Here is a 17,824-nt window from a genome sequence, read left to right as displayed (position 1 = left end):
ATGAGACAGGGTCTTACACTGTTGCCCAGGCTGGAGTGCAGGGGCGCAATCACGGCTCACTGCAGCCTCCATTTCCCTAGGCTTGGGGGATCCTCCCACCTCAGAATCCTGAGTAGCTGTGGCCACAGGCACGCACCACCATGCTCAGCAAATATTTGTATTTTTGTAGAGACAAAGTTTTGCCATGTTGCCCAGGCTGGTCATGAAGTCCTGGGCTCAAGCGATCCTCCCACCTTGGCCTCCCAAAGTGCTGGGATTACAGGCGTGAGCCACCTTGCCTGGAACCAGATATATACTTCACAGTATCACAGGTAGCTAAAGTAAAAAAAAATGGCCAGAAAGTGTCATGTGCACCCAGGACAGAATTCTGGAGGAGCTGAACAGGAAACACAGAGAGGTGCCCTGCCCCAAGCCTAGGTACCCACCCCACCCAGGCAGCACGTGATTCTTCTTTGGAGTCCCGTCATCAGTAGCCTGGGTGTTCCCTGCACAGTGGGGCTACATCCATGATCAACTGGCAAGGAGCAGGCAGGCCCCCAGCACCCCATGTCTGAGGCCCAGCCAGACATCTCCCACCCACAAGGAGACTCAGGAGGCTGGGCAGGGACACGGCACCTCCTGGGGATTTAACCCAGCCGGGGCTTGCAGACAAGAGGGGAGTGAAGGAATGACACTCTGTCCTCACCCAGGGCCATCCTGCTTGATGGAGTCACAGGGACTGCAGGGGCCTCTCCAGAGCTGCCTGTGGGCACAGAAGCAAGCCTGGGGGTGCCCCACCAGCCTGAGCCCACCACGCCCCCCTTGAATATCCTTGGGGTTGGGCACTCTGACAAGGGAGCCACCTGGGGAAGTCCCTTCCAGGGAATGGCTTCACCAGGGCACAGAGTAAGGGTGTGTGGCATGAGGCCTACCAAGGGGCCTGCAGCCCGCAGGCTTGAACTGTAGCTATCAAGCCAAGTGGGGTCGAGGACTCCAGGCCCTCTCCACCATAAAAATGAACTGGCCATTGTTAATTGTAAACCAACATTTTAGCGGCTCTGATGTGTAACAGCATAAGGCAAAAGCACTGGGCGTGCCACACTGCCCAGCCCCCAACCCAGCAAGGCTTCATGGAGGCCCTGGCACTACCTACGGGTGGGGGGGGAGCATGAATCCAGGATGGAGGTCAGCCCACAATCCATGCCATTGAATGAGGCAAGAACTCGAGTGGAGATGTAACACTCCAGCTCACAGTGGCATCCGAATGCCTTCCACACCGTGCTGCCTGTGTCCCCATCCCCACCCCCACCCAAAAGGCTTCCTGCACCTGCCAAAGGAGACTGAGACAGACACCTGCCTGGGGCAGGGTTCAAAACAGATATAGCTGGTTTATTTTGGAAACAAGTCTCATCCAGAAATGTTATTTATTGCATTTAAAAAACATGAGAGGCGATTTGCATGGTTCCTCCCCAAGCCCTCACTCGCACCAAATACAGCTTTACCACCCAAGGTCGCTTCAGGACCCCAGGCCTGGAGGCTGTAGGAGAGAGCAGTGAATCCTAAGAGCAAGAGAACGGCGTCCACTTGCCAGTTTCTCAGAGCAGAGCCAGCTGCTCCTCCAGACAGGCTGGTGAGGCCACTCGACACCCCCACGAAGGGGAAACCCTGAAGGAAGTACTTCAAGGGGTGCCTGCCCGATGCGGGAGGTTTTGGGTTAGCCCTCCCCAGATCCCCGGCCTGAGGGGCCTCCCCCGGCCACAGAAGTCAAGCTGCCAAAGTACTCCTGCAGCTCCAGCAGGGCCCGGAAGCGATGGGACACAGCGTTCTTCTCCGCCTTAGGCATCTCTGCGTACCTGAGGGGTGACAGTAGCAGCTCAGGGAGCCCAGATTCAGGGAGGAAGTGCACCCCCTCCCTACCCTACCTCATCTCATCCCTGGAGTCCAAAGCTCACAGACCCCAAGGAAAGGGGAGTGGGGCCCAGCAGCTCCTGGCAGCCAGTGAATTTTTAAAAATCGGATAAAGTTTTCAATCCCCCTGTAGGCAGAAACCCCCATGAATGAGCATGGAGGGGTATTAAACTTGCTCTAGTGTGCCCAAAAGTCATTAAGGGAAGCTGGGGACAGGGGGGATGAGCCGCATGTTTGATCAGCTTTGTCATCTGTTGACAGGAAGCAGTGGGGCCTGACAGAGCAAACACAGCAGTCTCCTCTAATGCGCTGAGGGCGGGGGAGCACTTGAACAGCTGGCCAGGGGCCCGACCTCCATGCCAGCACCGCAGTGAGGTGAGAATCCCATACCCCGCCCGTGGCCTGCACACTGCTCTGTGCAAGACGGCAGCCAGTAGCCACTAGCCAGGTGTGGCTATTTAAATGAATTAACACTGAATAAAAATATTCCGTTTCTGGGTCTCACCACATGCAAGTGCTCCACAGCCCCATATGGCTAGTGGCTGGTTCCACAATGTCCTCACCCCTGCTGGGGCTATTGTGGGGCCTCATACTGCGCTCCCTAAGGGCCCCTCCAGCTTGGAAAGCCTGATTCCAACAATGGCCCGTGCCTTGTGTGAATAAGGGGGGATTCGTGCGAACTACAGAGAACAACTGGTACTTGGAGGGCATAAAATAGTGTCCACCAAAGGCTGCAAAAGCCTGGACATTTTCCCAACTTAGATGGGGGTCAGAAAATGACGCCATAAAACCGTCAGATGTGGCCAGGCGCGGTGGCTCACGCCTGTAATCCCGGCACTTTGGGAGGCCGAGGCGGGCGGATCACCTGAGGTCAGTTTGAGACCAGCCTCGCCAACATGGTGAAACCCTGTCTCTACCAAAAATAACAAAAATTAGCCGAGCACGGTGGTGCGTGCCTGTAATCCCAGCTGAGACAGCAGGATTGCTTGAACCCAGGAGGCAGAGGCTGCAGTGAGCTGAGATCACGCCATTGCAATCCAGCCTGGGCAACAAGAGTGAAACTCCATCTCAAAACAAAAAAAAAAAGTCAGATGTACAGCTTACAAGCCCAGGCCAGAGAGGTGAAACCACTGGCTACACAGCTGATGTGGGGTGACCTGGAGCCTTAGAGCCCAGGACTCTCAGTGCCATCTGGCTGCCTCTCCGACCATGGACTGGGCCACCCAGATTCCTAGTGTCCACCCCAGCAGAGCTGCCTTTGGCTGGAACGGCACCCTCAGAGCCTCCCCCGCCCATATCCGCATGCCTGCACTTGGGCGGGGCACTGGCCTAACCCAAACCATGGCTGTACCAACCCCACACCCCAGGGAAGAAAGCAGGGCTCCTTACGTCTGCTCATATCCTTCAGGCTGAAAGCAGGGGTCCCAGCCAAAGTCCCGGCAGCCTCTGGGTGCCACAATCCGGCCCTGCCACAGGAAAGGGGGGACAGGTGTGTAACTGGGTCCAGAGGACAAGCACAAGGAGGGCAGTGGTCAGTATGAGTTTGGCGAGTTTGTGAATTTGATTTGACCCAACTTACGCAAAATGTAGTTGCAAGGCCTCTACAGCACCTGCAAATGTTTGCTGAGTACAAAAGCAGAGCGGGGCAGCTCTCCCCTCACACACAGGGAGGAGGCATGGACCCACGGGACCACCAGCACCTCCGGGGCCACGCGCCCTCACCACAACCGGGACAAATTGGGACATCACTGAAGAACAATGAGGCTACTTTGAAAGATAGACAGAAAACGTTTTCTCCTAATAGGAAGCTAAGTGCCCTGAACTCTGTGGACAAGCCAGATGCCTGCTACTATGACAGTGTTCCTGAAAACATGAGGAAGACTTTAACAATAAGATGAAACACCGCAACAGGAAGCAGGTACCCAACTCCCCACTTCATGAACACACAAGTGAGTACAATAAATACTGGCTATAGTAGGGAAATTCCATGGTGAAAATGTTAGAAAAAGAAAAAATTGTAATCCAGTGACATGAAATGTCACGTTGTTATCAAAGTAAAAAAAAAAAAAAAGAAAGAAAAAGAAAAACAATCTGGCCAGGCGCGGTGGCTCATGCCTGTAATCCCAGGACTTTGGGAGGCTGAGGTGGGAAGATCACTTGAGCCCAGGAAACTGAGACCAGCCTGGGCAACATGGCAAAGGTGAAACCCCATCTCTACAAAAAATACAAAAATTAGCCTAGCCTGGTGGTGTGAGCCTGTAGTCCCAGCTACTTGGTGGGAAGACTGCTTGAACCTGAGAGGTCGAGGCTGCAGTGAGCTGTGATCCAGTCCGGGTGACAGACTGAGACAAACCCTCCAAACAAACAAACACCCCAAAAAACAAACAAAAAAACCCAAAAAATTCTAACTGAAAAAATACAAGGGGCCAGGTGTGGTAGCTCACGCCTGTAATCTCAGCACTTGGGGAGGCCAAGGAGGGAGGATGGTTTAAACCCAGGAGTTCAAGACCAGTCTGGGCAACACAGTCAGACCCTATCTCTACCAATTTTTTTTTTTTTAATTAGCCAGATGTGGTAGCTCGCACCTGAGGTCCTAGCTACTCGGAAGGCTGAGGTAGGAGGATGACTTGAGCCTGAGAGATCAAGGCTGCTATGAATTGTAATCATGCCACTGCACTCCAGCCTGGGTGACAAAGCAAGACCCTGTCTCAAAAACATTTTTTTTTTTACTTTTTAAAAAATACAATGGAGGTGGTACATGATTGGGATTAGTCACATAAATGCCAAGTAATTTAGACCCAAAGGCAAATTCTGCCGTGAGGAGCTGTGTGACCAAGGCCAGTTACTGAACCTCAACCATGCAACAAATGTTTTTTGTGCACGCCTATAATCCCAGCTACTCGGGAGGCTGAGGCAGGAGAATTGCTTGAACCCAGGAGATGTAGGTTGCACTTTGGGAGAATGAGGCCAGCGGATCACTTAAGGTTGGGAGTTCAAGACCAGCCTGGGCAACATAGTGAAACCCTGTCTCTACCAAAAATACAAAAATTAGCCAGGTGTGGTGGTGCATGCCTGTAGTCCCAGTTACTCTCCGGGGTGGGAGATCACCTGAGCCTGGGAGGTGGAGGCTGTTGTGAGCAGTGATTGCACCACTGTACTCTAGCCTGGGTGACAGAGCGAGACTGTCTCACCCACACACACAAAAATTTACCAGGCAACATGATCCAGCAATTCTACTTGTGGGTATTTATCCAAAAGAACTGAAAACAGGATCTTGAAGAGACATCCACACTCCCATATTCATTACAGCATTATTCACAATAGCCACGAGGTGCAAGCAACCTAAACGCCCATCAACAGATAAATAGATACAAAAAGTAGTCTATTCCATCTTCAGCCTTAAGTCATAGAAAATTCTGTCACATGCTACAACACAGATGAACCTTAAACCATTATGCTGGCCGGGTGTACTGACTCACGCATGTAATCCCAGTACTTTGGGAGGCCGAGGCGGGCAGATCACGAAGTCAGGAGTTTGAGACCAGCTTGGCCAACATGGTGAAACCCTGTCTCTATTAAAATACAAAAATTAGCCGGGCATGGTGGTGCTTTGCGCCTGTAGTCCCAGCTGCTTGGGAGGCTGAGGCAGAAGAATCGCTTGAACCTGGGAGGAGGAGGTTGCAGTGAGCCAAGATTGTGCCACTGCACTCCATCCAGCCTGGGCAACAGAGTGAGACTCCGTCTCAAAAAAAAAAAAAAAAAAAAAAATTAGCTGGGCTTGGTGGTACGCACCTGTAATCCCAGAAACTTTGGGAGGTTGAGGCACAAGAATCACTTGAACGTGGGAGGCAGAGGTTGCAGTGAGCCGAGATCATGCCACTGTACTCCAGCCTGGGCAATAGAGCAAGACTCGGTCTCAAAAAATAAATAATACATAAATAAGTAAATAAAAATTATGGCTGGGCGTGATGGCTTGTGCCTTGGAATCCCAGCACTTTGGGAGGCCAAGGCGAGTGGATCAATTGAGCCCAGGAGTACAGGACCAGCCTGGGCAAGATGGCAAGATCCAGTTTCTACAAAAAATAAAATTAATTAGCCAGGCGCAGTGGCATGTGCCTATAGTCCCAGCTACTCAGGAGGCTGAGGCAGGAGGATCCCTTGAGCCTAGGAGTTCGAGGAGGCAGTGAGCTACGATTGTGTAACCCCCCTCCAGCCTGCGTGACAAAGTGAGACACTGTCTCTTAAAAAAAAAAAAAAAAAAAGGCCAGGTGCCTTTTTTTTACAGGCTCACGCCTGTAATCCCAGCACTTTGGAAGGCTGAGGCAGGTGGATTATGAGGTCAAGAGATTGAGACCATCCTGGCCAACATGGTGAAACTCCGTCTCTACTAAAAATATAAAAATTGGCTGGGCACAGTGGCTGATGCCTGTAATTCCAGCACTTTGGGAGGCTGAGGTGGGCGGATCACTTGAGGTCAGGAGATTGAGACCATCCTGGCCAACATGGTGAAACCCTGTCTCTACTAAAAATACAAAAATCAGCTGGGTGTGGTGGTACGTGCCTGTAATCCCAGCTACTCAGGAGACTGAGGCAGGAGAATCGCTTGAACCAGGGAGTCAGAGGTTGCAGTGAGCCGAGATCACGCCACTGCACTCCAGGCTGGTGACAGGGCGAGACTCCATCTCAAAAAGAAATAATTAAAAATAAATAAATAAATAAAAATTGGCTGGGTGTGGTGGCGCGTGCCTGTAATCCCAGCTACTTGGGAGGCTGAGGCACGAGAATCGCTTGAACCCAGGAGGTGGAGGTTGCACTGAGCCGAGATCACGCCATTGTACTCCAGCCTGGTGATACAGCGAGACACCGTCTCAAACAAACAGAAAAGCTATAACCAGTGAGTACCAAGAAAAAAAAATAATGGTTATGATAGTAATTTTTTTTTAACCATCACCACCGCCACCAAAATGTTTTACCAGACAAGGTAAGACATATCTGTGAGCAGCTCCCAGTGGAATCTCTGGACATTCTCCTGAGCAGCAGGAACTGCACAGAGGAGTGAAGTGGCAGAAAGCATGCTTCTACATAGGGAGAGAGCAGGTGGACACAAGGGCAGCAGCCAGCCTGGAGGGTAGTCTGGACCCTGGGAGAAGCAGCTCTACTTCAGAATCTGATAGGCAGGTAGGGGGTGTTGAATACATCTCACGGAAGGAATAAGTTTGGGCAAATAATCAAGGGTTTTTGTTTTTTTTTTTTTTTTGAGACTGGGTCTCACTCCGTCACTCCATGGCTGGAGTGCAGGAGTGCGCTCATAGCTCACTGTACCCTCAAACTCTGAGGCTCATGTGATCCTCCCACCTCAGCCTCCCAAGTAGCTAGGACTACAGGTATGCACCACCATGCCCCGCTACTTATTTATTTATTTGTGAGACAGGGTCTGGCTATGTTACTCAGGCTGGTCTTAAATTCCTGGCCTCAAGTGATCCTCCTGCCTTCGCTTCGCAAAGTGCTGGGACTACACGTGTGAGCCTCTGCGCTCAGCCTCTTTTTTTTTTGGAGACGGAGTCTCACTTTTGTTGCCCAGGCTGGAGTGCAGTGGCGAGATCTCAGCTCACTGCAACCTCCGCCTCCTGGGTTCAAGCGATTCTCCCGCCTCAGCCTCCTGAGTAGCTGGGATTACAGGCGCCTGCCACCACGCCCAGCTATTTTTTGTATTTTTAGTTGAGACAGGGTTTTGCGGTGTTATCCAGGCTGTTCTTGAACTCCTGACCTCAGGTGATCCGTCCGCCTCAGCCTCCCAAAGTGCTGGGATTACAGATGTGAGCCACCATGCCCGGCCTCATTTTAAATTTTTTTGTAAAGATGGGGTCTTGTTATGGTGCCCAGGCTGATCTTGAACACCTGGGCTCAAGAAAGCCTCCCACTGGGGTCTCCCAAAGTGCTAGGATTACAGGTGTAAATCACCAAACCTGGCCAAGAATTAACATTCTATGCTTGAACCCTGGAGGCGGAGGTTGCAGTGAGCCGAGATGACACCATTGCACTCCAGCCCGGGCAACACAGCAAGACTTTGTCTCAAAAAAAAAAAAAAAAGAAAAGAAAGAATTAAGATTCTATTATACATAAACATGAAAAGCTGGAAAGGCTGAGAGATAGTCAAGCACCTTGGCAGTTGGATAAGGAAATCTGAGCTTGGAGAAGTCTGGGCTATAGATGTAGCTTTGATCCAAGTGTGGTTTCTTACTTATAAAAAATAAATAAATAAAATAAATAGAAAAAAGGTAGCTTTAGGAACTGTCACTTTCAGTTTGCACTTCTGGGTCTATCAGGCCTCAGGAGCTGTTAGCCAACTGTTTCCCTGAAACAGCCTCGGGGTCAAACAGGTTTCAGAATTGACAACACTTCCATTGTCCTGCCCAGGGGCACCCCTCAGCAAGGCGTAGGCAACTACTCTGGCCCCAGGGCACCCTTTCCACCACCCTCTTAGGATTGACAGCACTTCTACCTACGCTGCCCAGGGGAGCCTCTCAGAAAGGCACAGATATCTCTGGCCCCAAAGCGCCCCTCCCACCACCCTCCCGCAGACCTGGGGCGGTCGGCTCGGGTCGCGGCACCCCCTGGCGGCGCGCGGCGGAAACTGCATCAAGGTGGGTACGCACCGAGGTCCGGCCCCTGAACAGGCGCACGGGCTGGCTTGGGTCCCCGGTGCCGAGTGCAAACGTGCACAGCGCGTAGGCTGACTTGTCCTCGAACCCGGCCAGGAGCTGGTGGAGACCTGCGGGTGGGCAGTGAGGGCTCAGTGCATCCCTAATGGCCAACTCCCACCCCCACTCCCAAGACGCCCACTAAGGGTGGGGGAGGGAGGAATTCCCTAAAAGGAGAAATTAGGTCTCAATTGGGGTAGCGGGGGCGGCAGAGCCCAAGGCAGTGGGACTAGGCTTGAAATGGAAGTCTCTGGGCATTCTCGCTTCCCTCTGGCACAGGCTGACGACACAAGGCTTTATTTAAAGTCAGAAAACTAGCCAATGCAGTGTGGACCTCGTTTGATTCCTGATTCAAAACTAACCAACTGTAGGCCAGGCGTGGTGGCTCACGCCTGTAATCCCAGCACTTTGGGAGGCCGGGGCGGGCAGATCACGAGGTCAGGAGATCGAGACCATCCTGGCTAACACGGTGAAACCCCGTCTCTACTAAAAATACAAAAAAATTAGCCGGGCATGGTGGCTGGTGCCTGTAGTCCCAGCTACTCGGGATGCTGAGGCAGGAGAACGGCGTGAACGCGGGAGGCAGAGATTGCAGTGAGCCGAGATCGCGTCACTGCACTCCAGCCTGGGTGACAGAGCAAGACTCCGTCTCAAAAAAAAAAAAAAAAAAAAAAAAAAAAAAAAAAAAAAAAAAAAAAAAAAAAAAAAAAAAAACTAACCAACTGTAATAGGCACTTTTCCTACAACCAAGGAAATCCAAAAAATGATTATGTAATATTAAAAAATGATTATATTTTACTTAACAGTTTTTAAATTTTTCACCTTTTAGAAATACAGTGGCTGCACTCGGTGGCTCATACCTGTAATCCCAACACTTTGGGAGGCCAAGGCAGGTGGGTCGCTTGAGCTCAGGAGTTTGATATCAGCCCCAGCAACATAGCAAGACCTCACTGCTACAAAAAACACAAAAATTAGCTAGGCATGGTGGCTTACACCTGTAGTCCCAGCTACTCAGGAGGCTGAGGTGGGAGGATCGCTTGAGCCCGGATGGTGGGCAGTGAGCTGAGATTTAGCCACTGCACTCCAGCCTGGACAACAGAGGGAGACCCTTGTCTCCAAAAAAATAAAAATAAAAATAAAAATAAATACAAGCTGAAAAACTTACTGATGATATGTCTGTGATTTGCCTTAAAATACTGGACTGAAGAAAAATAAGGGGGGTTATAGATGTCACAAAATAGGCCTTGTGCTGATAACCCTGGAAGCTTGTTGATGGCAACTGAGGTTCATTATTCTACTATGCTTTTTTTAATTGACAAATAATAACTGTATATATTTATGCCCATTATCCTAATATGATATTCTACTATGCAGGTTTGAAATGCTCTATAATGTAAAGTGTTTTTAAAAGCACATAAGGACGGGTGCGGTAACTCATGCCTGTAATCTCAGCATTTTGGAAGGCCGAGGTGGGTGGATCACCTGAGGTTAGGAGTTTGAGATCAGCACGGCCAACGTGGTGAAACCTTGTCTCTACTGAAAATACAAAAATTAGCTGGGTGTGGTGGCGGGCACCTGTAATCCCAGCTACTTGGGAGGCTGAGGCAGGAGAATCACTTGAACTCAGGAGGCAGAGGTTGCAGTGAGCCAAGATCACACCACTGCACTCTAGCCTGGGTGATGGAGTGAGGTTCTGTCTCAAAAAAATAAAATAGGCTGGGAGTGGTGGCTCACGCCTGTAATCCCAGCACTTTGGGAGGCTGAGGTGGGACCACCTGAGGTCAGGAGTTTGAAACTAGCCTGGCCAACATGGCGAAACCCCGTGTCTACTAAAAATACAAAAATTAAGCCGGGCTCAGTGGCTCACGCCTGTAAACCCAGCACTTTGGGAGGCTGCGATGGGTGGATCGCCTAAGGTCAGGAGTTCGAGACCAGCCTGGCCAATATAGTGAAACCCCTCTACAAAAAATACAAAAAACTAGGTGGTCGTGGTGGCGGGTGCCTGTAATCCCAGCTACTAGGGAGGCTGGGGCAGGAGAATCGCTTGAACCTGGGAGGTGGAGGTTGTAGTGAGCCGAGATCGTGCCATTGCGCTCCAGCCTGGGCAACAAGAGTGCAACTCGTCACAAAAAAAAAAAAAAAAAAGCCAGGCATGGTAACTCACACCTGTAATTCCAGCACTTTGGGAGGCCGAGGCAGGCAGATTACGAGATCAGAAGATTGAGACCACCCTGGCCTACATGGTGAAATCCCAACTCTACTGAAAATACAAAAATTAGCTGGGCATGGTGGCACGTGCCTGTAGTCCCAGCTACTCAGGAGGCTGAGGCAGGAGAATCACTTGAATCCGGGAGGTGGAGGTTGGAGTGAGCCGGGATCATGCCACTGCACTCCAGCCTGGGCGAGAGAGCGAGACTCCATCTCAAAAAAAAAAAAAAAAAAAAACTTAGCCGGCATGCTGGTGCATGCCTGTAATCCCAGCTGCCTGGGAGGCTGAGGCAGGAGGATCGCTTGAACCAGGGAGGCGGAGGTTGCAGTGAGCCGAGATTGAGCCACTGCATCCCAGCCTGGGCGACAGTGAGACTCCATCTCAAAAATATAAATAAGTAAACAAATAGGCTGGGTGTTGTGACTCACACCTGTAATCCCAGCACTTTGGGAGGCCAAGGTAGGAGGATCACTTGAGCTTAGGTGTTCGGGACTGGCCTGGCCAACATGGTGAAACCCCCTCTCTACTAAAAATACAAAAATTAGCTGGGCGTGGTGGTGGGCGCCTGTAATCCCAGCTACTTGGAAGGCTAAGGCAGGAGAATTGCTTGAACCCAAAAGGCAGAGGTTGCAGTGAGTTGAGATCACACCAGTGCACTCCAGCCTGGCTTGCAACTGTGGGTGACAGGATATGCACTGCTGGGGTCCAGGAGGGGCAGTCCTCCAATTCCCAGGGCAGGCCCTGGCTAAGCCAGTCACAAGGGCCAAGTCCCTCTTGAAATCCAGAATTAAGTACAGCCCCTTTGTTCCTCAACCCTGCAGCTCCCACCATCCCTCCCCCACACAGTGCTCTCTGGAGTACAGGGTGTGAGCTGCAGGTGCTAGATGGGGAAAATGAGGTAGAGGCTCCATGGTGGGGGCTAGAACCTGGGACTCCTGATTACTAGTTGGGGTCCCTCCCCTAGACAAAGCCCAGATTCTCATTCCCAACAGATCCAGGGAAGAAACAAAGCGGATAATACCTTCAGGCTTTAACTTCTCCAGAAACCACTTTCTGCAAGAGAAATAAAGGACAGTCAGATACCAGGAGCAGCTGGATCTTCTTACCACCTTTTCCAGGCTGTTCCCTATTGACAGCCAAGGGGAAATGGAAAAGAATGCCTCCAAGGGCCAGGCGAGGTGGCTCCCGCCTATAATCCCAGCACTTTGGGAGGCTAAGGCAGGCGGATCGCTTGAGCTCAGGAGTTTGAGAAAAGCTTGGACAACGTAGCGAAATCCTGTCTCTACAAAAAATGCAAAAAAACTGGTTGGGCACATGCCTGCAGTCCCAGCTACTTGGGAACTGCCAGCTACTTGGGAGGCTGAGGCAGGCAGATAGCTTGAGCCCAGAGAGTGAGCTGTGATCACACCACTGCACTCCTACCTCAGCGACAGACTGAGACCCTGTCTCACACACCAAAAATAAATAAATACAGGCCGGGCGCGGTAGCTCATGCCTCTAATCCCAGCACTTTGGGAGGCCGAAGAGGGCGGATCACGAGGTCAGATGGAGACGATCCTGGCTAACATGGTGAAACCCCGTCTCTACTACAAATACAAAAAATTAGTCAGGCGTGGTGGCAGGTGCCTGTAGTCCTAGCTACTCGGGAGGCTGAGGCAGGAGAATGGCATGAACCTGGGAGGCGGAGCTTGCAGTGAGCCGAGATCGCACCACTGCACTCCAGCGCGGGCGACAGAGCGAGACTCCATCGCAAAAAATAAATAAATAAAATAAAGTAATGAAAACATTAAAAAATAAATAAATACAAAAAATTAGCTGGGTGTGGTGACGCACATCTGTAGTCCCAGCTACCCAGGAGGCTGAGGTGGGAAGATCACCTGAGCCTGGGAGGTGGAGACTGCGGTGAGCTACGATCATGCCACTGCACTCCAGCCATCTGGGTAACAGTGACTGTATAAAAAAAGAAAAAGAAAAAAGGAAGAAAGAAATCAAGTTTTAGATTCCAACTTCCTTGTTTTCTCTTTCCTGAAATTAATCTACTTATGAATGTACTTCTCAAATGCGTGGGGTCCCCTTTACCATCTCCACTTACAGGTCGCATTCTCACACTTTACAAAAGAAAGACATGCTTCTCCTATCCCATCTTTCCTCGGGACAACGTGAAAGGCTGTTGATGCCAAGACAGGGAATGACCTGCAGTATCAGGTACCTCATCATTTTGCAGTTCTGATGGTTTTGGGCCTGGGGCCCTGTAAGGGGGTGGAGGTGGTCACTCACATGTAGGGGCCCGGGAGCCCTCCAAGGGCGTTGAAGCACAGACAGGTGTCCTCAACCAGCACGGGCCCCTGTACCTGCAGCACAAAGACATGCAGCCCTGAGACCCATGATCACCATCCCCACCTGGAACGCCCAGGTCACCCGGGTCACCCAGGCTGCGGCCAGCCCTCAGCTAGCTGAGATCTGTGGCAGACAGCACCATGGGAGCTGCCCTCAGCCAATCTCTTACCTTTGGCCAATCTCTTATCTTATGAGGACACCAAAGCTTTGGCCGATTGTAAAGCTTGCTCCAGGCACAGCAATCGGAGAGCTGGGATTCGCACTCAGCCTGACTCTCCACAGCGTGCTTTCTCAGTTCCACAAACACGTGTGAATGCAGCGGTGGATGTGTGTGGGGAGGATGTAGGGCTGGAATGCATTGTCTGAGCATTTGGGGGAAGGGGAGTCTGTGTGTACGTGGGAATGTATGGTGGTGGTCTGGGGGAGATACCATGTATTCAAGGCTGGTAAAGGAAGGCAGTGTTCCAAAGCCAGTATTAACTGAACCCTAGAGGACTCTTGGCCGGTCCTAGAAAGCTCAACAAACTGTGTGTACTCTATTGTTTCCAGTAGGCACAGGCCCCGGAAGCCACCTGGACAAGAGGAGCAAGTGTGGGACAAGGGCAGGGCAAGCACCTGGCGAGCTGCCTCCTGACATTTCTGTATGGAAATCTCATCCGGCTCCCCCTGGTACTCCGGCACTTATCAGGGAAACAGACACACAGAAAGTCAGGTCACAGGAAGACAGAGAAATCCAACCATCTTTTAAAAATAAAACAAAACGGAGACATACGGTCAATTTTCTGTGCCACCAAAGTGCATGGAAACTTATCTCCTAGAATCTGAATGACCTGTTCCAAAAGAAAAGAGAACATTTATCACCATCTAATGATTCTCCATTACTATGTGAGCACGTGAGCTGTCATCCACCTTTCTCATCGATAACTCTCCTGCCCATCTCCTAAAGCTTACCAACTCAGGCCCGTGAGCCTCACCCTGGCTTTCAGGGTCCCACCCCAGCAAGCCAGCCCCTTTCATCTCCTTACTTCTCTATCTCTCCTATGTCAGGTCTCTGCTTGTGCTAAGCCCCCATCCAGAACACCCTCTTCTCTTCTCAATGCTCCCAGAAACCCTAGCCATCCTCCTAGACCAGGAATTCTCTATCAGAAGATACCCAGAATTCAGGAGGCCTGTGAACATGGATTGGAAAAAAAAATCTTTATTCTTAGTAACCCTTAATTGAAATGTAGTATCTTTTTCAATTATGAATATAGGAATATAGGTAACAAACCAAAATATTACTAGCAGCTCCTGTGACTTTTAAACCTACTAAAATCACAGATGTTGTTATAACTCATTACAATTGCTGCAGATATCTCAAAATATCATTTATCTTGATATTTTAAAATTAAGGGGCTGGGTGCTGTGGCTCACGCCTGTAATCTCAGCACTTTTGGAGGCCAAGGTGGGCAGATTGCTTGAGCCCAGAAGTTTCAGACTAGCTTGAGCAACATGGCAAAACCCCATCTTTACAAAAAATACAAAAATTAGCTGGGCATAGTGGTATGTGCCTGAAGTTCCAGCTACTCAAGAGGCTGGGGCAGGAGGATTGCTTGAGCACAGAAGGTTGAGGCTACAGTCAGCCAAGATTGCACCATTGCACTCCAGCCTTAGGTGACAGAGTGACTCCCTCTCGAAAAGAAAAAAAAAAAAATTAAGATAATTACTCATACACTGGTATATTGAATCCTTTAATGCATTAATAAAGTATATATAACTAAATCACAAATATTTGTAACATTTTGATAATTGTACTTCACTTTAGTTGACTTCCTTTGTAATCCTATGTATTTTATTTATTTTTTTTTGAGAGAGGGTCTTTCTCTCTGTCACTCAGGCTGGAGTACAGTGGCACAAACACAGCTCACTAGAGCCTCAACCTCCTGGACCCAAGAGATCCTCCTGCCTCAGCCTCTCATGTACCTAGAACCACAGGTGACCCAGGTACCATGCTTAGGCTAATTATTTGTAGAGCTAGGGTCTCACTTTGTTGCCCAGGCTGGTCTTGAACTCCTCAGCTCAAGAGATCCTCCTTGAGCCTCAGTCTCCCAAAGTGCTGGGATTACAGGTATGAACCACAGTGCCCAGCCTATAATACCATGTATTTTATTTTGTACATTTGAAACTATTTTCCTGAGAAAGATTCCATAGGTTTCCTCAGTCTGCCAATGGCATACCACTAGTTAAGACTACCCATTCAGCCAGGCGCAGTGGCTCACGTGTGTGATCTAACACTTCGGGAGGCCCAGGCGGGCAGATCACCTGAGGTCGGGAGTTCAAGACCAGCCTGACCAACATGGAGAAACCCCGTCTCCACTAAAAATACGAAAATTAGCTGGGTGTGGTGGCACACACCTGTAGTCCCGGCTACCAGGAAGGCTGAGGCATGAGGATTGCTTGAACCCAGGAGGCAGAGGTTGCAGTGAGCTGAGATTGTGCCACTGTACTCCAGCCTGGGCGACAGAGTGAGACTCTGTCTAAAAAAACAAAACAAAACAATACAATACAAAAAAACACAGCTGGGCTAGGTGGTTCACGCCTGTAATTCTAGCACTTTGGGAGGCCAAAACAGGTGGAGGGTGGATCACTTGAGGTCAGGGGTTGGAGACCAGTCTGGCCAACATGGAGAAATCCCGGTTTCTACTAAAAATACAAAAATTAACGAGGTGTGGTGACGCATGCCTGCAATTCCAGATACTCGGGAGGCTGAGGCAGGAGAATCGCTTGAACCCAGGAGGCGGAGGTTGCAGTGAGGAGAGATCGCACCACTGCACTCCAGCCTGGGTGACAGAATGAGACTCTGTATCAAAGAAAAAAAAAAAAAAGACCACTTGTTCTAGGCCAAGTTCAAGTCCATGTTCTCCAAGGAGTCTCCCTTGGCTACTCTAGCACCTTCTTTTTTTTCTTTTTTTATTTGAGACTGAGTCTCACTCTGTCACTCTTAACTCTTACCCAGGCTGGAGTACAGTGGTGTCATCTCAGCTCACTGTAACCTCTGCCTCCTGGGTTCAAGCGATTCTCCTGTCTCAGCCTCCCGAGTAGCTGGGACTACAGGCATGTGCCACCATGCCGAGCTAATTTTTGTATTTTTAGTAGAGATGGAGTTTCATCATGTTGGCCAGGCTGGTCTTGAACTCCTGACCTCAGATGATCTGCCCGCCTCAGCCTCCCAAAGTGCTGGGATTACAGGCATGAGGCACCGCACCCCCGCACCCAGGCTCCAGTTCCTTCTTTAAATGAGGGCAATATTCTCAGCCAGCGGTTTGGGGTCTCATGCCCAATGTCCTGCATGTGCTCTGTTCAGGGTGGCACTGCCTGACTGGTCTGGCCTGAGGATCCCAAACCTTTTTTCAGCAGAAGGTTCCTGAGAAGACCACTCAGTCCTGGCACCAAAGTGACATCAGTCCCTCCCTACACTACCGGCAAATGTAGGTTTCCCTAGTGATTACACCCCACTGGTCTGACTCAGACATATCCAGTGGGTGTCATCCTGATCCCCCACACATGACCCCCACTCCATGGCTATGGCTGATTGAACAGGGGCAAACCCTTGATTCAAGCAAAGCCAGTCGGAGCTGATATCTGGTAGAAGCCTCATTGTTCCATCCCCCAGCAGGGAAGAAAGGAGAATGATATGAACAGGAATAAGGATCAGCATCCAGAGAGAACAAGGACAAGTCAGCTCCTTGAGGGAACTTCAGGTCCTCTGGGACACGGTAACACTATATTCCCACAGGAGTCATCTGGTGGCTCACATGAGCTCCCTGTGTGTTTCGGTTACTTGCTAGCCACAAAGTCCCTGCAATCAGAAACTTTAGATCCACTGCCTCCTTTACTCCTCCTCTCTATAGCGCTGTGAAGCAAATGTCCTGCATCATCCCCATTTCACACACGCGAAAAGAGGTTAGAACATTTCAGGACGGTGGTGGGGCACAGACTGCTCAGTGTGGAACTCCGTCCCACGCCCTCTCTGGGTCCTGCTAGCCCTGGCCCAGCGGCGGGATGTGGATAAGTCCCAGAAGAGTGTCGGGACACTGGGTTGCGGTCTACTTCAATAGGTGACCTTCGGGGCGGTTGTTACGAGCCCCGCTACTCCTCCGGGTCCCGCAGTCGCTGACCACACAAGCCCTGTGTCGGGATCTGTCAAGACCCTCGTTCCCTCGCCAACCCCGGGGCGCCCCGATTCCGCAGCCACTCCCTTCTTGCGCCCCAGCTTTTCCACACATCCGGCTCAGGACCCATTCTTCCGGGCTGAATTCTGTTCTCTCTCCATGCCTCCTCCCACGTGCTTCCCTCCTCCCGGAAGCCCCTTCTCCACCCTATTCCCAGCCGCCTCCCAGTCAGCCCCCAACACCCTCCCGGCACCTCCTCCAGCTTCTTGGCGTTCCCCGTGACAAACACGATCTTCTTCCCCACCAATGAGGCCGCCATGGGGAGCCCCGGTTACCCAGCTGAGCCACCGAAAACTCCTTAGCGTCCAGTGACAGAAAACTTCCGGCTGGTGGCGGAAGTGAAAGGCTCAGTTTCCGGCCAGGGGTCCGGGGGAAAGCCGACCCGGACCCCAAGGCGCGTATCGGACGAGTGGGCTCGCGGTGGCGGCCTAGCCCACCGCGTCCGATTTGCTGGGGACCTCCCGAGCCTGGAGATTGAG

The 17,824-nt window shown here is 50.9% G+C and overlaps 1 protein-coding gene across 2 annotated transcripts in view; it reads right to left on the bottom strand.

Moving 5' to 3' along the window:
• ITPA (inosine triphosphatase) overlaps nt 1–17,824 on the bottom strand; it is a 20,114-nt gene extending 2,290 nt beyond the window's left edge. Inside the window, exons 1-8 of one of the 2 annotated variants that reach the window (XM_030825702.1) lie at nt 17,539–17,824; nt 13,907–13,964; nt 13,750–13,814; nt 13,075–13,148; nt 11,819–11,850; nt 8,544–8,659; nt 3,277–3,353; nt 1,348–1,832 (exon numbers count right to left, since the gene is read on the bottom strand). In XM_030825702.1, coding sequence (XP_030681562.1) covers nt 1,694–1,832; nt 3,277–3,353; nt 8,544–8,659; nt 11,819–11,850; nt 13,075–13,148; nt 13,750–13,814; nt 13,907–13,964; nt 17,539–17,604 — 627 coding nt within the window. In that variant the 5' untranslated portion in view covers nt 17,605–17,824 and the 3' untranslated portion in view covers nt 1,348–1,693. Of the gene's footprint in view, nt 1–1,347; nt 1,833–3,276; nt 3,354–8,543; nt 8,660–11,818; nt 11,851–13,074; nt 13,149–13,749; nt 13,815–13,906; nt 13,965–17,538 lie in introns of those variants that run through there. The other variant, XM_030825703.1, reaches the window with a different exon arrangement.

This window comes from Nomascus leucogenys, chromosome 13 (genome assembly GCF_006542625.1).
Source record: "Nomascus leucogenys isolate Asia chromosome 13, Asia_NLE_v1, whole genome shotgun sequence".
NCBI lineage: Eukaryota > Metazoa > Chordata > Mammalia > Primates > Hylobatidae > Nomascus > Nomascus leucogenys.
The sequence above is the reverse complement of the archived record's forward strand: the minus strand, read 5'-3'. Positions and strand labels throughout refer to the sequence as shown.